The sequence below is a fragment of the Morchella sextelata genome (assembly GCF_020137385.1).
Source record: "Morchella sextelata strain SCLS chromosome Unknown scls_1, whole genome shotgun sequence".
Lineage (NCBI taxonomy): Eukaryota > Fungi > Ascomycota > Pezizomycetes > Pezizales > Morchellaceae > Morchella > Morchella sextelata.
Window position 1 is genome coordinate 3,389,011 of NW_025408616.1, and position 22,480 is coordinate 3,411,490.

The following is a 22,480-nucleotide window of genomic DNA, read 5'->3' on the forward strand; positions in this document are numbered from 1 at the left end:
AACAGAAAGATAATGATTATTCTATCGAGTTTATTCCGATAATCATTGGATATAGCAAACAACTGCCTTCCATAAAAACACAGCAAAAGAAAAGGAAACAAGTAAAACAAACACCACCACCCCACCCAACCCTCGGGCAAACACCCTTTGACAGAAACAAAAAAGGCTCACGAAAATGTCTAATATGAAGAATTCTATCTTACGATCTCTACGCAGTCTTCCCCGCATCCTCCTTCAGTGTCACAATACGGTTCACCACCAACGCCCCCTCCTTCGAGTCGCTGTCGAGCGCAAAATAACCCACCCGCAGCGCCTGGAACCGCACCGTCTCAGGCCCAACATGCTTCTGGTTCTTCTCACCCTCGAGCTCGGGCCACGGCGCGCGCCGCTGCACCTCGTGGATGCCGACCTCGATGATGGCCTTCGAGAACACCTGTTCGCTGTCGGGGTTGATGTCGGCGAGGAAGCCCCCGGGGTTGGACTCGGGGTTCTCGGATTTGAAGAGCTGGTTTGTGACGCGCGCTTCCAGCGGGACGGGGGAGCCTTTGGATGGGCAGTCGGCGACCCACTGGATGTACGTTTTGGGCTTCTTGAACGGGATGTCGTTCTCGTAGTGGCAGATGATCTCGATGATCTCGCCAGAGGCGTTCTTGGAGAAGGCGGTGGCCCGGATGGTGTGGGGTACTTTGAGCAGGCCGACGCTCTTGCCCGGTGCCAGGCGGAAGTAGTCGCTGCTGTCGGTTTCGCGGAAGTCACTGCGGTCGATGTAGAGGATGCGGGTGAATGGGACCGCGTGGCTGCCGAAGGATTCGTCGCTGGGTTTGAAGGGGAGGTTGATCTCTTCGAGGTGGTCGTGGGGTAGGTTTTCGAGAACGACGCGGACGGGGTCGGTGATCATCATGAGGCGGGGGACGGTGTCTTCGAGGTAGCGACGGACGGTCTGCTCGAAGCGTTTGATCTGGACGAAGGAGTGCGCGGTGGTCACACCGAGCTCGTTGACAAATGAGAGAATTGCGCCGGGGGGGACACCGCGGCGCCGGATGGCGACGAGGGTGTATAGGCGCGGGTCGTCCCAGCCGCGGACGTAGCCTTCGTTGACGAGGCGTGCGATCTTACGCTTGCTCATGATTGTCCCTGTTAGGTTGAGACGGCCGTATTCGCGCTGCTGGGGACGGTAGATCTCGAGGACGTTGCAGAGCCAGTCGTAGGACTCGCGCGAGTTGATGAACTCGGTGGTGCAGAGGGAGTGTGAGATGTCCTCGAAGCTATCGCACAGGCAGTGGGTGAAGTCGTAGGTGGGGTAGATCTTCCATTTGTCGCCGGTGCGGTGGTGCTCGGCGTCGAGGACACGGTAGGCGGTCAAATCCCACATCTGCGGGTTGCCGGAGCCGAGGATGTCTTGCTTCATGCGGAGCTGGGCTTCCTGCGGCTTGAACTTGCCATCACGCATCTGGCGGAAGAGACCTAAGCTTTCTTCGATGGGTCGGTTGCGGTGGATGCACTCGGAGCGGGGGCCGCGGTCTTTGCCACCGCGCTGGGCGTTGACTTCTTCGCCAGAGCAGTGGCAGATGTAGCCGTAGCCGCGCTTAATCAGGTCTTCGGCGAGCTCGTAGAGCTTGTCGAAGTTGTCGGAGGCGTAGGTGATCTTGTAGGGCTTGAAGCCGAGCCATTCGACGATGTCGAGAATGGCGGTGAAGTACTTTTCTTCCTCGGCGGTGGGGTTGGTGTCGTCGTAGCGGAGGTAGCATTCGCCGCCGTGGTAGCGCGCGAAACCAAAGTTTACGGCAATGGCTTTGGAGTGGCCAATGTGTAGATAACCGTTGGGCTAGAAGAATTGGGTGAGTGGTAATTTTGGAGGCTTTGGAGCTTTGGGAGACAAACCTCTGGGGGGAAACGTGTAAAGACTTTACCTCCTGTAGCTTTCAGGTGGGTTTCCATGTTTGCGGGGATAATCTGCTCGTTTCCGCCGGGCTTGTGGAGAGCTGCAAGGAAACCCTCCTCAAACATCCTGTCCTTGCTGATCTCCTCATCCTTCTTGACCTCTGGTTTCTTTCCCTTTGCCTCTGGAGCAGCTTTGGGCTGCTTCTTTGGTGGCGCATCTCGCTCGTCCTTGGGCCCCAGGAGATTCACGAGCTGGATGTCCATTTCCTTCTTGACCTCTGCCGGGGGTGCCCATTTCAGCGCTGTCTGGGTCTTCAAATTGACCAGCACCGGTGTCATGGCCTTATACCGCTGCTCCAGTATCATTTCCTTGTTCGCCTCCATGTACTCTGCCACCGCAGCAGCAATTCCCTCTGGCGTAAACTCAATCCCTACCAGCACACCCACGGTCAGTTGTGTCCTACCCAACCCAACTTCACAGCAGCAGCAGCAGCTCCTTACCAACGCCACACTCCTTGTCGAACGCCGCATCATCTATATCGCCTTTACAGGCTTTGATGTACTTGACAGCCGCATCCACCTGCACGTTGCTCTTGATCTTGCCGTCCTTGATCGCTTTCGCTACGTAGGCCCGCTTCCCACCCAGTGAGCCCGCGTCTTTTGTGGCGGTAACTAGCGCTGCGAAGGCGCTGGCGGCTTTGGGATCCACCCCGGTGGTGGTGGCTTCGATCCCAGCTTCGGTGAGAATCTCATCCCATGCTGTGGAGACCTTCTTGTTCTTGAGCGCTTCCTGGAGGGGCTTTTCGCCCAGACCGAGGGCAGCAAAGCGCGGTGCGAGAAGGGCGGGGTCGCTCATGGTGATGGGGAAGTGTTGCGGGAATGAATGGTGTCGGGGGGCGGGTTCGGGGGTTGTGATGGTGGGGGGGGGGGGGGGGTGGGGGTTGACTCATGGACCCCGCGGTGGAGGCTGTTCCGGGTAACTAGCTGGCCCTGCATGGGGGAATGCTGATAGAGAACGGGTGCCTTATCTTATTATCCATGGCCAGGTTCCGTGATTTGATAGCGATGGGGGCATCGGAATTAGATAAGGGCTAACAGAAGCTTCTGGCATTGGGGGAGGCTCGGGATATATTAAGGCTGATGAAGGGTTTGTGTGCCGGTAAGAGAGAGTGCGAATTATCTTCTTCATCATAGCTTATCACTCGCTCACTGGCTGTCACTCGCAGAAAAGTCACTCGGAGCGTGGTCTGGAAATGGGCCAAGGGTGTCTCCCCCCATGCGTGACCAGCTTAATTGGCTTATACTTTATGCTAAAGAGCCGCAAGAAAGGCGAGTGTGCGTGTTTCTTGGCGGCGGGCGAATTTGAAGGCCTTCATTTAAATATAATTACAGCTACATGTAGTTTCGGGTAATGAGCAATTGCAACATATTTCTGACATACATGTACGTAAGTCGGTCAATCCGACTATCTGGCGTGGTAGAAAGACTATGTCGTACGTAGTGGATGGGCATACGTGGAGGGCTCATGCTTGTATTCCACATGTAAGTACATGTATACAAGCATTTTCCGGCCTTTGGCCGGAGTAGGAACTGTTATGGCTTAAACAATATCAGTTTACCAACGCTTAAGATCACTGAAACCCCAAGATGCCCTGTGCACATATCTGATATACTATTTGGTTGACTCAAGGTATGTTGGAACCAATATCTACTGGCTGACTCAAACATATTTGATAGAATATCTACTAACTCCAACATATTTGATAGAATATCTACTTACTGACAAACATATTTGATAGAGAAAAAGAAAACCCCTCAAACCTGGCCAATCAAAACCTTTAAATAACACATTGCATATCGGTATATCTATATACTTAGATAAGTAAATACATGTAGTTTTCGCCGCCCGCTGAAACTTGGCTCGGGGAGCTAGATCTCAGGCAAGACATATACATGTGTATACGGTGGCCAGTTGAGGGCCAAGTTGCAATCCAAATGGCTTAAGTACGTACAAGTAGCATAATATAAAAGGGCGGCAAAAAAGATTGGACCCGTGTACACAGCCAAGCTGATTAGGTGACCTGGTCTTTCGGAGCTGTAAGCCTGTCGAGGCCTAAGACCCAGGTGGCCCCGAGTCGTGGGAGGGTGAAATCTGTTCATTCTAAAATCTATATAAACCGCCCTCTCTCCCCCTCATCCTCTTCTCTCCTCAGTCACTGCAACGGATACAAGGCACCTTCCTAGAACTAGCATCTTTTCTCTGCTTTTTCACTGATCAGGTTGCCGATGTCTTTTGGAACTTGCAGTTTGATGAGTCAATCATATCACCTACTGTTTTTTCTTCTTATCGTTATATTTTCATCTCATGTCATCCCCATCTCTCTACTCTGCATCACCCATCAACTTCCTTCTGAATACTGGCTGACACGACCTTGTTACTAGACATCGGTTCCTCCTCTAGCAGAAGCTAATAGACGTTCAATATAAGATGGATGCCTGTCGACTCGGTGTTATCGGCAGCCAATCCTGCCGCTCCCAAGAACATTTTCTCGCCAAATTGCTTCCGCCAGTAGTCAGCCACGACCTGCCTCCTGCTCTATAGATCTACATATCTATAGAGCAACTTAACCCAGCCACAGCGACATCAGTTTCTTCTTTGGAGGAAGATTTGAAACTTGTATATTAACCATCGCATACCAGCTGTCTTCCATTGTATTATATATTACATATTACCACAAGTCTTGGATGAGAATGTGCGCAGTCTGTCGCGATTTATGGTTAGTAATTTCTACCCCCGGAAGAGCGCGCCAGGATTGATTGCTAACATCTGCTATTACGGGAACATAGGGCCGCCACGCTGGCACAAAGCCAAATGTTTGACTCTCACAAACATTTGAATATCCCGTTGTCTCTCACGCAAACTGGTCTATTTCCAATGCCGCGCCGCCCTAAATTTTGTCGACATCGATGGGATACGCATAAGAAGATACCCATGCCGACCTAGTGTCAACTTATCCTTGTGTCAACAGCGCAAGAGCACCGTGACTGGCCGCAATCATATCTCCCAAGCACAAAATACAAAAACGAAAAAAAAGAAAAGGACAGTTAGCCCCATTACACAATATGGATGTGTAATGACGACAAGACCGAGACGACGAAAAATTCCATAAAAATCAAAAACAACAAAAAAAGAAAATATTATACCAGATCTCATATAAGGGATGCTGAGGAAAAGTTTTCTAGGACCAGCGATTTACTGGGTATTGAACTTATATACCGTTCCCAATACAGGAACATTATTCAATCAACAAAAAAAAAAACATAAAAAATAAAACAAAAAAAAAAAGAAAATATTATATTTACCAGGTCCCCCCGTATGCATATAAGGAGTTCTGCGAAGTTCTGCGAAGTTTTTTAATCTTGGACCAGCGCGCGATTGGCTGGGTATATATATATTGCATGCACTTGCCGTTCTTATAGTAAACACACGCACTCACACACACAAAAAAAACCAAAACCAAAGAAAATAAAACAGGAAACTAAAAAACAACAAAAAAAGAAAAACGACGAGGAAGACGACGATCAAATACACCATAACGAGGGTAAGTCCTAAATTTATCTTTCTTGAGATATAGCTAATGTAGTAATTGGTGATCACGACAGATACACACACACCTGTACATTCGGGGGTGCTGGATTCGTCTGACTTCAACTGATGCAGAAACTCGGTTCACTGGTAGGTTTGATAGTTTCTTTTTTTCGTCTCTTGCACTTTACTGCCCTGTTATATATTGTTAGAATAAATAGTAGCGAATTTACTCTGTTTAAAGGCAATTGTTCCCTGAATTCGTGATACCGTTGACTCTCCAAGGCATGATGTGTACATACATGGAGGCAGTGTCGTCTACATTAAGAAAAGCTCATAGGCCACACATTATTAGCATTCTTATCTAGCAAAAGCATAACTACATGGATTTGTGACTGTCTGCGCCCTCTGCCCACGAGTGTTGCGCCAATGATAGCTGTAACACCATTCCATGCATATATCAGCACCTGACCTCCACGCCTGCTGCCTTTGTCAGGTACTTGACTCCCTTGTACGGCTTGACAGACTCGTTGATGCCCTTTCCGCCAACAATCTTCAGGCTCTCGACCTTCACTCCGCTTGCCAGCCATCCCTTGACAGAGAACGAGACGAGTGCGCAGCGTGGCATGGCCATCGCCATCCTCTTGTCGCTTCTCTTCTTTGACTCCGTCTTGTCCTTCTTTTTACTGCCACCGCCATTAGTATCCCGGGGCAAATCCTCTTTATACTCACCCTCGTCATGGGCAACCACAACCTCATCGTCGCTCTCGTCCTCCTCACCAGTGCTCTTGACCACCACGCCACTCCTCAACGTCACCGTCCCCCCCGTGCTTGAGAACCCGCCGTTCATTGGTATCCTCCAGGTCAGCTCCCTCCCCTCATGATGGAACTCGCCCCTCGAGCACCTCGTACCCACCAGCGTCTTCACCGCCGGCGGCAACGGCACCTTAACACTCACCTCCTCCACGGTAGGATTACTACTACTCCCACCAAACGCGGGGCTCCTCCCCCCCGCACGACCGCCCCCACTACCACCCCCACTACTACCCGTGATATTCGCAGTACTCACAAACACCCTCACCTCAAACTCCGCACCGAGGATCCTGATCTCGACCGCCACAGGCAAGATCACATTCGGGAGCAGATCAACCTCATACGACGCCAGCACGAACTTGCCGTCCGGCGGCACGAACGACAGCTCGCCGGGGCGGTCGCGCCACCTCGTGAGGCGCACGCACGGGTGGAAGACGGGGAACTGCAGGCCGCAGGTGGGGCTGGAGCCGAGGCGCTGTGGGGCGCTGGGGGTCTGGAGTGTGAGCAGGAGGTCGGGGATGCCGGAGAGCTTGCAGGTCATGGCGATGGTGCCGTTGGAGCGCGCGGAGAGGGGGCGGCCGGAGGGCGCGATGGTGGCCGTGATGAGTTCGATGAGGTCGACGTAGAGTTCGTTGGTGGTGTGGCGGACGTTGGAGCGCCGCCAGGGGATTGTGGAGGGTGTTGTGGGGGGTGTGGGGGTGAGGGAGGTGCTGAGGCGGGGTGGGTGTTAGCAACATGTACTCGGTGGTAGAGCGCCGCCGGGCGGGGAGGGCGGAGGGGAGATACATACCTAGGCAGCCCTGTAACATTACTCAACAACTTGCCCAACACACTCGGCGGCAGCACCACATCCCTCAGCGCATTCGGCTCCGTCGTAAACGGGATTCCATCATCACACATCTCATTGAGCAGCTGCGCGACCACATCGTAGTTCGCCTCAATCTTGTTCTCCAGCAGCGGGCTGCCCAGGAAGTCCTCCAGCACGTCCACCACGCGGTGCAGGAACTCCAGCACGAGCAGTGGCTCGATCTCGGACGTGGTGGGGCACAGGAAGAGAAGGTTGTTGTGCTCGATGCTGAACAGGAGCGTGGGCGGCGTGGTGTTGGGCAGGTAGATGAGCGGCGGGCGCGGCGCGGGGTGCGATTGGTAGTGCGTTAGGAGCGTGCTGGCGGGCGTGGAGGGGCGGCGCCAGGTGTGCAGGAGGAGGGGGGGCGAGTTGGGGGTGGGGGGGAGGCGGCGGTGGATGTGGAGGGCTTCGATGGCGCTCATTGTGGGCGTGTGGGGGGGTGGTGGAGCTTGGGTGGGTATAGGTGAGGTGGAGAGCTTGAGTAGTGCAGATAGGTGAGGTGTAGAGCTCGAGTGGTGTAGTTGAAGCTCGAGTGATGCAGCCAGTTGTAGAGCTCAGCTCAAGCAAAGTTATAAAATGCTATCTCGCGAGGTTAGAAGGGCCAACCCAAGTGCTGTCCGGCAAGTCTGTAACCCAAAGCCGAGTGCTTCCCCGTGATGGCGTTGAGCCCCGCGAAGTGATGTTGCCGTCAAGCACCGGGTCACGTGCCGCCTGCCTCTCGTGAGTGGGGCAGCCATAAAATAAACCCTGCAACGCTTGGCGACGCCAAACTTAAGCTTTTCTCGACAGCAGCTTCAAGACATCGAGCTACATACATACGAGATCTGCAGAACAACTTAAAACCACAGGCAGCCAATCAATCAGTCACAATGTCCTCGAACAACAACAGCAGCGGCGCAATCCAGATGGAACTTCCACCGCTCTCGAATGTCCTGGAGGAGGATAGGAAGGAGGACTGTAATTCGTGCAGAGCCATTGGTGATATCCCCATGCATATGCCCATCCATCCCCTCTGCCCTTCCCTCCTCCGGTGTAGCCGCAGAGACCCCTACCAGTAGCAGAACAGAAAGGGTTATGAAAGTAGAAAGCACGCTAATGCTCACCGCCCACCAACAGGCTCCGCCGCATTCATCGGCCTCGGCGCCTACACGTTCGTGAGCGGGCGGGCGCAGCTGCGGGAGCGCGAGAAGCTGATCAGCCAGGCAGCGACACGGTGGGGGATCGGCGCGCGGAGGATGGGGATCTATGGCATTGCGGCATCGATGGTGGGGTTGGGTGTTTATCGGGCTATTATGTAGTATAGCTAGTTGGTGGGGGGGGTGGAGATGGGGGGGTAATGAATGATAGAGGGGTTTTTCTTTTGTGGTTTTTTTTTTCCTTCGGCGTTTCTTATGGGGAGGGGATGGAGGGGAAGGGTCGTAGAGGTTTTGCCGGAGGTGGAATGGGTATGGGTACGGGTACGGGGACCGAGTGATATCCCATGTACGGTGGGGAACATCCGTTCATCGAGTGCCAATCCACAACCACTGGCACCCGAGGACTCAGCCGTGGATGGTGCTTTGCTATTCACGGGCTAAGAGACACCAAGAGATCTTTGGTACACCAGCTCATGCGCTGTTGTCGATTCATTTCCAACGCTGTGATACACTCCGAAGTACGATTAAACGCATGGCATATTCTTTTGCTGCCGGATTGGGGTTTTGGTTTTTTGAAGCTGGGCTGCTTCCAGTCGGTGCATGTATTGTTGGGGCTTGCATAGAATAGAATGAATGGAGGGGCCGAGTGATAGTATGTGAAGAGGTTGGTCTGGGTATTGGCCGGTCATCGGTCAACGGTACCCTACACCCAGGCGTGTCTAATAAACCCGTGGTCGTTTAGTAACGGGACAAGCGTCAAATGACACCGAAAACGCCCACTTTGATCATGACCCCCTTGTTTGGAAGGGAAATAAATTCCTAATAATCCCGAGAAATTACCTGAACATCATAATAACTTCTAAAATCATTATGTAATTTTTTTTTTTTTAAATTTGATGAGCTCAAGTTGATAGACTAATAAAATTATTTAGGCTTGCCAGCTGCAGTGCAGCAGAATCACGATTTTTGGTGAGCACTCATAATTTTTCGTTGATGTTGGGAATTTTAAGAAATATCGTAAAACCCCGAATTTGGGCGATAACAGGCGCACGGGTTTATGTACGCTTAGTAGGCTTGGATAACTGTGTAGTGTTGTACCAAACTATAAACCGTTCTTATGGTTTAGTTGGGAGTTGAGGGCTAGTTATTGGTTTTGGGGGGGGGGGGGGGGGGAGCTGTATCCAAATTAATTGGGCACCTGGCAATTATCAACCTAACGTAGGCTATACTAAATAATTATGATACCTTACTCTATACCACAAGTTTGATCAGTGACCAATAAATAATTCTTACCACCGATTCAGAGCTAGCTAGAAAACGTGCCATATCGATCATTACCAGGTCTCCATACTTATATCAATAGCTAAGAGTCACCGCAACAGTCATTACCAATACCCACGCGCCTGTAAAGACTCTATAACTCACCCGTCAAGAAATATCGAGCTTTTCGGCGCTGTTGAATTTATATCAATAGAGACGAGGAGCGGTGAGGACCGAGTGATAGTTCATGCGTCCGTCATCAGTAATCGGTAACGGTGATGTATCCGTATCTTATTCCCGGGTAACAACAAGTTGGATGCATGGGCAAACACTTCCAAATATAGTCGGCTAAGATCTTAATGTTGGGGGTCGGCGGCTTGAGTTGAGGGCTAGTGATAAGGGCTGTGTCCTAATTACAAGTAGGTATTCAAGCCAGGAAGCCTTTGCGAGAATTAGCCCTTATCGGCCCAACGATAGAGTATTAGTATATGTGCCAAATGATATCTTGTTCCATGTCACATCGGTCCCATATCCTAATAACTGTTGCAGCTACCTAGATAATCTGGTCAGTGGCTAATCAACTACTCGTTAGTGATTGGTGGTGCCGAATAAGAGCTAGCTACATGTAGTTAAAGGCACAAAACAGCGTCACATTGATCATTACCAGGCATCGGCGCTGATAATTAATAGTTGTAATACGTTGTGGCGCAGGCAGGTTGATTGACTCGGGACGTGCGGGTAATGCGAGGACAGATAGCCAATGGGCCAAAGGACAGATCACAGCGAATACTGTGTCCTCAGTAGTTACATGTAGTGTTTGTCTTCGGCTATTTCTCTCTAGTGTGTCTTGCTTTCCTTTCCTTTTGCTCCATTATCACAATACTGTCATTCGAGCTTGTCTACTTCCATGAACCGAGCTTGAGCTTTTCTCCTGTAATTCACGTACGTAGGACCAAAATCTATACTGAATTCCTGGTTCGCTCAAAAACGTCAGACATCGGGAGTCAATCGTCATGTGAGTATTAATTCATGCCACATAGGAAGGCCGGGACTAATCATGTATTAACATGCGAAGATCTAGTAGTGGCTTATTCACCGAATATCAACCATCAGACGAGCGTTGGTTTGTGATCGTGGGTTTAGGTATCATTGGGGCCTGGACGGTAGGCACTGGTCGAGTGATACTTTATGCGGCAGCCAAAAATTAGATGATGGTCATCTATTGTCAACTAATCGCCAATCGATGGAAAATGATGAGCAAAGTGGACTTGGCTAATGAAACAACTACTAACCACTCGTGGCAGAGATAGTCCTGCTAAGGGTTCTTAGGGTTGGGGGTTTGGTGACTCGGGTATTGAGGGCGACTAGTTGGGGGGCTGGCCTCATTTGGGACGTTTGGGCCCTTGCATTAATTGGCCAACAGCAGAGTATGCAAACGATACCTTGCTCTAGATCCCCGCTACGTAGCATTAGTCCCATCTACTAGTAATTATTACAGTTGGCTAATTCGGTTAGTGTTAGTGTTAACTACATGAATTATTAGTAGTCCCTACCGAGTCAGTTGTGGTGTATCTAGGGGCATATAAGAAAAGGTGCCGGATTGATCATTACCACCCTTCGGTGCGTAGAGTGATAGTAATAGCTATGCTCTGGTCGGTATCGTAACTCTGGGCCTGTAGCAATGTTACGGTTAGTATTTCCTATCATTTACCTGCAATTCCCATATTAATTACTCATCATGGCATATCGAGCTTTTTAGTACTGGTATCGTCAGTCCAGAACCGAAATCATCAGAAATCATGTTTTCCAACCGCCATGCTGACGATCATTGACGTATCCGAGCAAGCCTCAGAAAGGCAAAAGACACACCAGGGATCAATCAATATAGCCGCCCCACTCTACATCCCAGTCATCTATGTATCTATATGCGTCAGTATATCTAACAATAGCTTCCCCACCAGTTCACCGCCCTCACCTCCACAATCCAATCACCAAATTATACAGACACGAGAAAATACCCACACATCTCACCATGTCCACCGAGCCCGCCCCCGTCCCCGCTCCTACCCCCATCCCATCCACTCTCCCGCTCACCCGCGACTCCGTCCTCTCCGCCCACGCCCTCATCACACCCCACATCCACCGCACCCCCGTGCTCACCTCCACCACCCTCTCCGCTCTCGCCTCAACCCCCACCACGCCTATAACCCTCCTCTTCAAGGCCGAGAACCTGCAAAAGATCGGTGCCTTCAAGATCCGTGGCGCCACACACGCACTCGCCCGCCTCTCCGACGAGCAGCTGAGGAATGGCGTGGTGACGCATAGCTCTGGTATCTCTATATAACCCCCAAGCTAGCTAGATGTCCATATTCCAGCTATAGGTACTGATATATACCCCACCATGACAGGCAACCACGCCCAAGCCCTCGCCCTCGCCGCCCGCACCGCCTCCCAAACCCGCGGCTTCCCCATCCCCGCCTACATCATCATGCCGCGCATCTCCACGCCCAGCAAGATCGCCGCGACCCGCTCCTACGGCGGCACCGTCACCTTCAGCGGGCCCACCTCTGTCGAGCGCGAAGCCGCCACCGCCGAGGTCCAGGCGCGCACCGGCGCCGTGTACGTCCCGCCGTACGACCACGGCAACATCATTCTGGGCCAGGGGACGCTGGCCGTCGAGCTCCTAGAGCAGGCGGCAGAGCTCGGACGGCCGCTGGATGCGATCGTGGCGCCGTGCGGCGGCGGCGGGATGCTGAGTGGTGTTGCGGTCGCGTGTGCGGGGACGGGGGTGCGTGTGTATGGTGCTGAGCCACGGGAGGGGGCGGACGACGCTGCGCGGGGGCTGAAGGAGGGGAGGCGGGTTGAGAGGGTTGTTAGTGGCACTGTTGCGGATGGGCTGCGGACGCCGGTGGGGGTGTTGAATTGGGGGGTTGTGAGTGATAAGGAGTTGGTGAAGGGGGTGTTTACGGTGGGGGAGGAGGAGATATTGAGTGCGATGGGGCTGGTGGTGGAGAGGATGAAGGTGTTGGTGGAGCCGAGTGGGGCGGTGCCTGTTGCTGTTGTGCTCGGGGGGGAGGGGTGGAAGGAGGAGGTGGAGAGGTGGGCGGCGGAGGAGAGGGAGGAGGGGAGGGCGAGGAGGGGAGGGAGGGGGTACAACGTGGGTGTTGTGCTGAGTGGGGGGAATACGACGATTGAGAAGATTGTCGAGCTGTTTGGGAAGAAGAAGGAGTAGGAGTAGATATTATATATATAGCAGTAGGTAAACACTTATAGCCAATACTTGTAGGTAAATCATGTTGTTAGAAAGGGTAATGATCGGTTGGCAGGTTTTTAGTCAAGTAAAGAAATTCGTCGGAAGCTTTATTGCGTGGGATGTGGGTGGTTATAAGTACATGTACAATCATAACTGCAACCACACATCGAGATCTTCCATAGTAATGCGCCATACACCTCAAACCTGAAAAACCAGAACAAGAACAAGAATAGCAGTAGCAGAACGTAACCCTATATACAGCCCCCCTTCCCCACCGGCACCTCAAACCCTAGAGCTAACCCAGATCGCCGCCTTACACCCTCCCCTAATCGCATTAAAGATAAACTCATACCCACCAGCGCCCTTCGCATCATGCTCCACCGCCGTATCCAGACTACACAGGTCAGCACCACTCCCCAAAACCACACCAAAAAAAAGAAAGCCAGAAAACACTCACTGCTCCAACTCATCATCCCTAAACTCCCTAATGACATCCACCAACTCCTTCAACTCCCCACTCTTCAGCAGCTCCGGATCCTCCCTCAGCATCTCCAGCAGCGCCCTAATCTGGTCATTATAGTGTCCGCCAATCTCGGTCTCGACCGCCTCGGTGCACGCCATGGCCGCCTTCTCGCCCAGCAGCGCCGTGCCCAGGCCGAGCGCGTAGCCCGCCACGTTCCACAGCGGCCGCATGGCCGTGGGGCGCACGCGGTGCTTGGCGATGAGCGTGTTGAAGGTGTTGAGGTGGTGCACTTCTTGGTCCCACATGTGCCGGATCAAGGGCCGCAGGCGGGCGTCGTTCTTGAAGATGGCGTATTGGCCCGCGTAGATGAGGTTTGCGCCGAGTTCGCCGGCTTGGTTGACGCGGATCTGGAGGGGGGGGTTGGTTAGATCGGGGTTATTATGTGGGGGGGGGCATCAATGTTATTATAGGTATTGATATTGGGTGGGGCGGGGGGGTAATGATCGGTTTGCCCATATTTCCCAAAAGGGATTGACGGTATTAGGGTCCATAGGTCGCACAACGTATTGGGCCCTAACACCACCAATGACTTTTTGGGTATTATAGGAGCTCCCTCGCTACATGTAGGTTTGGACCAAAAGCACCATTGGCTCTAAACTATGTGTGCATGTGCATAATGGAAACAAACAAAGTAGTAGACGCCACACTTACAGCACGCTCCAAAAAGTCCCTTTCCTTCTGCGTCAACGGGCGAGCCGGAGGGTGCACTTTCTCCGCCGAGGAGGCAGCAGACGGGGTAGCACCACCCGCGGTAGCAAGTCCCCGCAGAGAGACGTAAGAGGGTGCTGCAGACTGCACCCTTGCGAGCCTCATGCTCAGCTTTGGGAGGGCAGTAGCAATAAACCTGTTGGCCATGGCTTGGTATTATTGATTGTGCTTGCTTTAATGCTTGCTGGGGTGATGCTTATGCTATTGATCGTCTTTGCACCCCCCACACGGTTCGAGAGTGAATAGGCAGAAGCAGAGTGCAGCAATCAATCTGAATAGAATAAAAGGGTTGGGTTGAATTGATTGCGGCGCGCGGGGTGACGCGACGTCATGCAAGCGCCGCTCAGTCATCAACCCTAAGCCCTAAATTCCACTTTTCGCCCAGGAGCATCGCGCCCTGTCCTGTGCTCCGTACTTTATGCTGCTGCTGCTGTTGCTGATGTAAATTCTAATCCACAAGCATAAATACATATAAACCCAACGCCCCCCAGTTTCCCCCTTTCCCTCCTTCTCCTCCTCAATCCCTCATTTCTCTCCTTATTCTCCTCTTATTCCCCCGTGAAATCCTCTACATACACCCCCTTCACACCCCCGGAAAACTCTCCAGAAATCAGCCAGAATGTCTCTCGACGACGAACTCCTCATGCTCGCGGGCGAAGACGACGAAGACACAAAGCTGTCCTCTCCCCCACGCCGAAAACGCTCCTCGCCACCAACGTCAATGTCCCCCGCCAAAAAACGCACCCGCCCAACATCCTCAAAGAAACCACGCTCTAAAAAGATTAAAAAGACGGACTCTGACGACGACGGCGATGACGATGATGACGAGTAAGCCCCTATCTCGTGATCCCGCCCCCTTTCATCCGCCAATGCTAATCTCATTTCTCCCCAAAGCTCGTCAGCACTCTCGGAAGCACCCTCGTCAGACGAAGCCTCCTCCCAGAGCGACGCAGACGAAGCAATGGATCTCGCCTCGTCCTCGTCGGAAGAGGAGGAGGAAAGCGTCCGCGATCTCTATCCGCTCGAGGGCAAATATAAAGACACGGCAGATATGCAGCGTCTCCTTGCCATGGAGGAGATTGCGCGAGAGGCTGAGCTTGCAGATCGAGCGGCACAGATCGAGCGTGCACAGCAGGACAGACATCTTCGGAATCTGCTCAAGAGCCGTACTGCCGCCAGTGAGGTCTCTGGCGGAGACGCGAACACGAGACGGAGCGCGCGCACAAAGAGCATGCCGAAGAAGAAGGAGGAGACTACAAAGCGCGGGAAGCTGGAGGAGTTGAAGAAGGCAAGAGAGGATAGGAGCACTAGGGCTGCGGGATCGGGCAAGACTGAAAGGGGAGATGACGACGGTCACAAGAGACGGAGCTTGGCGGATGAAGAGGATGAGAAGACGGGCTTCGCGGAGGAGCTGTATGCCCCCGCCAAAGAGGAACGGGAGATCCAGCTTGCGGATTTGAACAGAGCCCGGATCGGACGGTCGGGAATGGGGAAACTCTGTGACTATCCTGGGTTTGAAGAGGCTGTGCGAGGTTTGTATATTCTCTCTATGCTTTCTGATCTTATACTTGTACTGACGGGATATAGACTGCTTCGTCCGTGTGTCCCTCTACGACCGTGAGAAGGACACCACTGCCTACAGAATCGGCCAGATCAAAGGCTTTGTTACTGGCAAACCCTACACTTTGCTGGACGGAAAGCGTCGTACAGACAAACATGTCCGCATCCAACACGGTCTCTCCGAGAAGTCCTTCCAAATGGATTTCCTCAGTGACTCCCCTATGACGGAATCCGAGTACCAGCGCTTCAAGAAGCAGCTTGAATTCGACAAAGTGTCTCTTCCTACCCTCAGCTTTGTCGAAAAGAAAGCTCACGACATCCGCGTCCTTGACTCCCGCACATTCACACCGGAGGAGATCAGCGAAATGATCAAAAAGCGCAACAAGGACAAGATCGACCCTGTCAAGATCGTCATGGCCCGCGCTAGACTAAAGCAGCAGCGAGAGTTCGCCGTGACGAACGGTGATGAGGCGGAGATCCTTCGCCTTGACAAGGAGATGCAGGAACTTGAGGACTCCAAGGGCCGGCCACATGCAAGGGCCGACAGTCAAATGGACCGCCTTGCTCGCCTTAACGCCGAAAACCGAAAACGCAATATTGCAGAGCTCCGGAAGGCGGAGCTAGACGAGAAACGTGCGGCCCGGAAAGCAGCCGAGGAGGCTGAACGCAATGGAAAGATGAGCAATCCGTTCATGAGGGTCAAGACCAAGGCCAGGGTCATGCACAGCTCTGTCGAGGTCCGTAACGATAAGGCTGAAGGCGAGGGCTCCGCTTCTGGCACCAAGGAGGACTCCGATACACCGAAAGGCGTGGGCTTGATCGGTAATGGCGCAAAGAAGGGACGCAGAATGGGTGGTGTGGACGATGTTATTGCGTCCTTGGATTTTGGGATCGATATTGAGATCTGATCCGGTGAGTTTCTTGTAATAACTAGTGTGTTTTTTTCTTTCTCTGCGGGAGGGGGGTGTTGGTGTTTAGAGTTTCTGCTTTCTTGTTAGTTTTCTCTTCTTACAGGATGGCTCTCTTTTCTCTGTACCTTTTATTCTTTTCTTTTTTTTCCCCTTTCTTTCTTTCTTTCATCATGGGTTGTGTTGGGCGATTGTGGGGCGTGTGTTCCTTGACTATAAGATCGTTTTTCTTCTTTTATTAGCTTTTTTTTCATGGGAGTTGTTTTATCAATCGGGCTGGAACGTGGTTATAAAGATAAAAACAAAAATAACGAGGTGACATGTCATGTATAGAGATGCATGCATGCTAGGGTTTAATGAGATATTTACTTGGTCTATGGTCCAACTGGGTGTGTGGGCAGTGCGAGATAGATGTGATTGCTAGGAAGAAATCAGATGTTTCAATCAAGATAGACTAGTTACAGTTCGATTCTTCTTTCTGGCTCTTGAGGACAAATCGTCTTGCAATTGCAATCTATCAACCTAATCAACTTGACTATGTTTGTCAAACCCAACAATCGTGCTCCTAAGGATCAATACCACATATTCAAATCTGGCGCCGTCTCCGTCTCTATGTCACATAAAATATCACTCGGTCCGTGAATGCCAGTTAATATATGGTCGGTCATTCAAGTTCCAAGGATTTCTGGATTTAATCATGGGTTGATACTCGTCGGGCTAGGATCCTGTCACACATGGAATATCACTCGGTCTCGGGGTTACACGTCTATAGTACTGGATCATCCATGCAACGACCTCACACTTGTACGTAGCCTTACCTCACCTGGCCCCTAGACCTGGCCCGCGTGTCCCGCACAAGAGTCATTAGTTATGGTCTGTAATGGCACTCATGGGGTTGGTGAAGTTGTGCGAAGCTTAGATTTCGAGTTGGAGTTTGGGTTGTGAATTGTGACTGTGAGGGGAAGAGTCAAGGTTCTGCTATAACAGGAAAGAAGGGAGATGAAGGGCCCAGGAAAAGCACCCGTATAGTCCAATTTGAAGGGTCTAGCTCTCTTCTCGTGGGTCTTGCTCCCACTGTCACTGTAGCGAAACCCTGGTCTGATGCGTCTAAGACTGTTTGTAAAGACAAACATGCACAGCGTTACTACCAGTGGCTTTCTACCATTGAATCCTCCTGATATCATACAGGCCATTCCAGATTCCTGGCAGAAATACATGTATCTTCCAGGTTAGCAAAATGAACATAGTTTTCGATTAGAGTTGCAAATTGGTACCTGAAAGCACCTTATCGTGCGTCTTGCTATACTAGGATTCCGTACTACTGATCTACTTTACTTCAGCCGGCCACTATTGCTCGCTTAATCTCCAGGTTTTCCAGCCCCTGGTCCTATTTTCACATTACAGCATATCCCTGAACTGATTAATGAAAATCATCTCGGCGTTCATGGTTGTTACACATCAATTTACTATCAATGTTGAACCCCGTGCGCGGAATACAATTAATGAGTTATTAGTCATTGAACCCGTGCGCGGTCGACTAACAATGTCGGACGAGTGATAATCAATGATCTTAGCTAGCCGTTGCCGTTACGTCATGAAATTTAAACAAAAGACCTGTTCCTTGTTCTTGACCCGTTTGAAACAAAGGAGCTATGACAAAAAGGACTCGCTTCATGAGTGATGACGAGTACTATGAGCTACCAGGTACAGATCACGCTACCGGTACATGGTCTGCAGATCCGTCAATAGTAGCTCATCCTATCAACGTCCCCTGATGCCTATCACAACAACGAAAGTGTGCGCATCGATATCAACTATTTCTCGGGAGTCTCCATCTCGTATTTATCCCCTATTTCGTCTCTATCAAGATCAGGCTACGTGGAGCCGGTCATCTCCTACAGTCAGTGTGCTAGAAGCGAGCGTATCAACAGGGGGTGCTAGGATAATCGGCATATATCCTAACTTCAACTCCTCTGCAGGTGGCTGCCCGCCGTATTAAAGTCAACGGGAATAGGTATATGCACCCCATCGCCCGCCGCTGCCGCTGCCCTTTAAAGTCAAGCCACTGCTGCCATGCAATCAAGTCTCGAGACGGACTGGAAACAGATGGGCGGCACATCAATTACAGATACCGAGAAATGCTCGAAGAATCATCGCCTGCTACAAATAATCTCCAAGATCTTGTTGGTGAGGGCTGAATTGGACTTAGATTGTATGAAAGAGAAATGGTGGCCTAAGATCTCTCATAGTGAGATACACTTATGCATCATCAGTTTTGCGAGAAGCAAAGTCGTCGTGATGGCCCACCTAAAGATTCTCAGGCCAGAGGATAACTCATTGCAGAAAAGGAAGGAAGAGTTCGGTAAATGTCTCGCAGGGGAAAGGGCCAGGCCACTACTAAAACTTTGAAACAGCAATATCAAGAGCACAACTCTAAAATAATGGATAATAAACCGTTGGTTCGAAAATCTTAACCACGGTAGTTATGATCCACAGAAATAGAACAAAATTCGGCTAACTCGGCAAGTGACATACGTGCGTTCGGTAACCAGATCTTAATCAAAACTGATTCAAACCACCTGATCAACCCGAAAAGGCTGATAACCCGCCGTACTATACCCGTATTCGAATGGAAGAATCTGAACGGCTTATTGCATAGGGAGAGCCCTAAACCTTTTCAACTCAGGGCCTAAATGCGAACAATTAACTCTTTCTTCCTTTGTAATAAACAAAATGGGCTGCATTGTTGCTTCGCTGAGACGAGGTGTAATAACAATTCAAACAGGACATTCAACAAAAACAAGGAAACACATAACACGGGCACCAGATCCTTCAGCAAATTCCCGAAGCAAAGGCTGACATCTAGATATTCCCTATTGCGATATTTTATACGCAATACGCTTGAAGTGAATTACCACTTCACTTAACCCGATCACGGTAGGGTTAAACTTCTAACAATGATATAAGAAAAAATATCATGACACGCCTCCCTCTAAAAACAAACCAAAACAAACCAAAAGAAAGCGAGAATTTTAATGAGACAAAGCAAAGAAAAAAAAAATCAACTTTTGTCTTCTTCCACTCCCGTTATTGCGTGGATTTGGTACTCGTACTCGTCGATGCTGCATAGTGTTTTTCAAGCTCTGCCATCGCCACACGGGCATGGACGACGTTTGAGTCGTCTACCCAATCACATACGGAGAATCGTTCAATGGCATTTTCATTTGAAAATTCCTGGACGAAATCATCCATACTCAGGGAGGAGCAATCAAACGCAGGAATTGGTTCGCCGTTTGTGTGAGCCGACCATTGAATCTCGAGCTGCTGGCGGCCACAATCAACAATTTTTCGGCGTTTAGATGCATTGCTCATCGCTCGGTCGAAGAAAGGGACACTTTTCTGAGTGGTTGGAGGTGGTGGAAGAGGGGATGATGGTGGCGGTGAGGGAGAGGAAGAGAAATATGATTGGGAGGGTGTTTGTTGAGCAGAACCTAGGCCTGGCCGATTTATTTGAGAGTTTGGGTCTACCGCTAAAGGCCTGGAATCTTTGCTGCCCGTCATCGTATTGAGTTGATTTTATGAGAGAAGGATGCTGCTCGATTATGCTAAAATACAGCAAATATTGATGGCTTCAATAGGCGTCCTGGAAGGCTTCTTGAATGATATTCGTCTGACTTGAAAAGGTATGGTAGTGGGTAGTTATATTGTGCTCTTGTGGTGATAAAGTACCAGCCAGGCTAATTTAGTATCGAATAGAAGTCTCTTGGATATAGGCAGGTATGATCTCTTGTTTTCTCACCAACACAACCGTCCTGGTGCTGCTGTTATATAATTTAGAAATGCCCTACCAATTCTTCGGGAGGACTTAATAACTGGGACCAACAATAAGGATGGGGAGTACACAAGATTGCTTCTCTTCGTCTAGTGCGGGAGTACTAAGCTCCTTCGGATGAACTCAATTCATCTCCGCTATAGCGGCATGGACCGGGGATCAAGGTCTCAAGAGGGGCAGGAATCGGATAAGGAGGAGACAGATTCATGGAAGAACCTCCGTCAGAACGGCTGCGGGGGGAGTTTGCGATCAAAGCGTAAAAAATAAAGTCCCTCATTCCTGGGGAAGCAGTATGTATCAACAACGTCTGGGGGTATAATTGAAAATTACGAACGATAAAAAGGGTTATCATGGTGCGCTCCCGCAGTAATGAGGAGTAGTCCACACAGATCATTCATCTCATGTAAAGGAAAGAAATTAAAATGAGAAAAGCGAAGTACTGCGCTGTGCACTGTGCACTTTTCTTTTCTTCACTAGGGTGGGTGGGTATTGCTGGGCTTCTGGACAGGGGATGGGGCTATTTTGAAGGAAGCGACCCAGCAGGCTGGGTGTACCGTTGTGGTGGGCTGGTTTCCATTATATTGGAGTGTGTGGGCTCCCCGAGTGCATGCATGTGGATTGCCTTAGTGGAATAGGCAGCGGGAAAAGCGGGGGTATAGGAACCACCCAAAGTGACCCGGCAGTCTGGAATCGACTTCTGTTTCCCATCCATCGATGCATCCCATGCGCGGTACCCGGCAACATCCAAATTCAGCCTTGGAGTCCGACAGTAAACAGACTGCTGGGTCGCCCAGCCACAACCAACAGACTGGATTTCTTAGACGTGGGGGTTTCAAACAGCTGTGTTGTTACTTCTTGATCAAAAATTACTATCCCTTACGCTGTTAAAGCTGCCAACTTTTCCAAGTATCATGTCTCAATTCTGTGGCTTGCGTGCGAAGCTCGCCTGGTGTTACCATATCTCATGTTGGCAGCATTTAAGTAACAGCTTAAGGGATAAGTAAGTTCTCTCAACAGCCTCCGCCCCGAGCTTCCCCGATTTAGATTCTGTTCGGTATCCCATAGCTATAGTCCGGCGATGCTGCCCCCCTATAATACAGGAATTAAATTTGTATGAGAGATCTATTATTTGATAAGAGAGGTAACAGGATCTGTTAGTAAAGCCACACACAATTTACTTTTTTTTTTTTTTTGGGGGGGGGCAACATTTTTCGCGCCAGACGGGGGGATACATTATCCTTCCATATACGTTACCAAAAAAATTCTTAAGCTCCAAGAATTATTGCAGTAGACACGAGTATCTCATACCCAAGAACCTGGTACGGAGGAAGTTCCGAATTGGAGGGAAAGGCTGAATATTGCACTGTGGGTATGTCTTCTTTAGTCTCCACCTACTTCTTTCACTTCTAGCCCCCTTTCGATTCCTGGGTTTATGCACCTAGGCATTTATTTAAAACCGATCTCAGCTACACTGCATTGCATACATGTATGTGATCCATGGTTCCAATATCTGAGGAACGTGAGGAGAACCATGAAGAGCAAGATGCGGTCAAAAACTGATCTTGTTTGTGCACACCGAATATGATATGATATGATAACAGCTTGCAATTTTTCGGGAGCTTCGAGAAGAATGCACTATACATATGAACACCACACTTAAATGTACCAGGACCAAACACTATTTACTTTTTCCTCCGGTGGGAATTACCGAACGCCCCCACGGTGCCCTAACAAACCTGTTTACTATATGTATACCGCTTGAATAAACATACATAAATGAATCTTATGAAGAAGCGAAGGTCAAATAATGAGTGGAGCATGTTGGATCGGTGGTTATGGCGTGCTGATCTCTGGGTTAAATCCGGTAATCCATTCCCTCTTAAAGCTTATGTGCGCACAGAATTGTACTGATTACGCAGCAGCCTGTCTATGTTCACAAGGGATAGGTGTTCCCAGTATCTAAATAGTTTTATACTCTAGAACACGACCATCTCGTCATAAATGCACTATCTATTAGAATCTCGATCTCGATCGTCTGCTTTATGCCCGCCTATCGTCCGTAACTTGGCCCCAGATTGAGCTTGAAATACTGTTGGAATATTGGCCGATTCGAGTCAGTGCGCCGGTAAAGACTTGAGAGGAAGGTCTCTGGCACCGTGTGTCCCAAAATTTC

The 22,480-nt window shown here is 50.4% G+C and overlaps 7 protein-coding genes across 7 annotated transcripts; 3 read left to right on the forward strand and 4 right to left on the reverse strand.

Moving 5' to 3' along the window:
• Positions 1-208: 208 nt before the first annotated feature.
• H6S33_000888 (uncharacterized protein) lies at positions 209-2,737 on the reverse strand (the record flags this gene model as incomplete). The annotated part of the gene is made up of 3 exons (XM_044832314.1): positions 209-1,825; positions 1,882-2,312; positions 2,383-2,737. The coding sequence occupies 3 exons, from the start codon at positions 2,735-2,737 to the stop codon at positions 209-211; spliced, it is 2,403 nt and encodes an 800-aa protein (XP_044700447.1).
• A 3,190-nt stretch (positions 2,738-5,927) lies between these two features.
• On the reverse strand, positions 5,928-7,549 carry H6S33_000889 (uncharacterized protein; the record flags this gene model as incomplete). Its single annotated transcript, XM_044832315.1, has 3 exons — positions 5,928-6,146; positions 6,222-6,990; positions 7,071-7,549. The coding sequence occupies 3 exons, from the start codon at positions 7,547-7,549 to the stop codon at positions 5,928-5,930; spliced, it is 1,467 nt and encodes a 488-aa protein (XP_044700448.1).
• A 447-nt stretch (positions 7,550-7,996) lies between these two features.
• On the forward strand, positions 7,997-8,425 carry H6S33_000890 (uncharacterized protein; the record flags this gene model as incomplete). The annotated part of the gene is made up of 2 exons (XM_044832317.1): positions 7,997-8,084; positions 8,244-8,425. 2 exons carry the CDS (start codon positions 7,997-7,999, stop codon positions 8,423-8,425), a joined length of 270 nt encoding a protein of 89 aa, XP_044700449.1.
• Positions 8,426-11,555: 3,130 nt separating this feature from the next.
• H6S33_000891 (uncharacterized protein) lies at positions 11,556-12,755 on the forward strand (the record flags this gene model as incomplete). The annotated part of the gene is made up of 3 exons (XM_044832318.1): positions 11,556-11,853; positions 11,932-12,311; positions 12,609-12,755. 3 exons carry the CDS (start codon positions 11,556-11,558, stop codon positions 12,753-12,755), a joined length of 825 nt encoding a protein of 274 aa, XP_044700450.1.
• A 303-nt stretch (positions 12,756-13,058) lies between these two features.
• On the reverse strand, positions 13,059-14,154 carry H6S33_000892 (uncharacterized protein; the record flags this gene model as incomplete). Its single annotated transcript, XM_044832319.1, has 3 exons — positions 13,059-13,170; positions 13,234-13,646; positions 13,951-14,154. The coding sequence occupies 3 exons, from the start codon at positions 14,152-14,154 to the stop codon at positions 13,059-13,061; spliced, it is 729 nt and encodes a 242-aa protein (XP_044700451.1).
• Positions 14,155-14,626: 472 nt separating this feature from the next.
• On the forward strand, positions 14,627-16,475 carry H6S33_000893 (uncharacterized protein; the record flags this gene model as incomplete). The annotated part of the gene is made up of 3 exons (XM_044832320.1): positions 14,627-14,835; positions 14,902-15,539; positions 15,595-16,475. The coding sequence occupies 3 exons, from the start codon at positions 14,627-14,629 to the stop codon at positions 16,473-16,475; spliced, it is 1,728 nt and encodes a 575-aa protein (XP_044700452.1).
• A 3,087-nt stretch (positions 16,476-19,562) lies between these two features.
• H6S33_000894 (uncharacterized protein) lies at positions 19,563-20,036 on the reverse strand (the record flags this gene model as incomplete). Its single annotated transcript, XM_044832321.1, has 1 exon — positions 19,563-20,036. The coding sequence occupies one exon, from the start codon at positions 20,034-20,036 to the stop codon at positions 19,563-19,565; it is 474 nt and encodes a 157-aa protein (XP_044700453.1).
• Between the last annotated feature and the right edge of the window lie 2,444 nt (positions 20,037-22,480).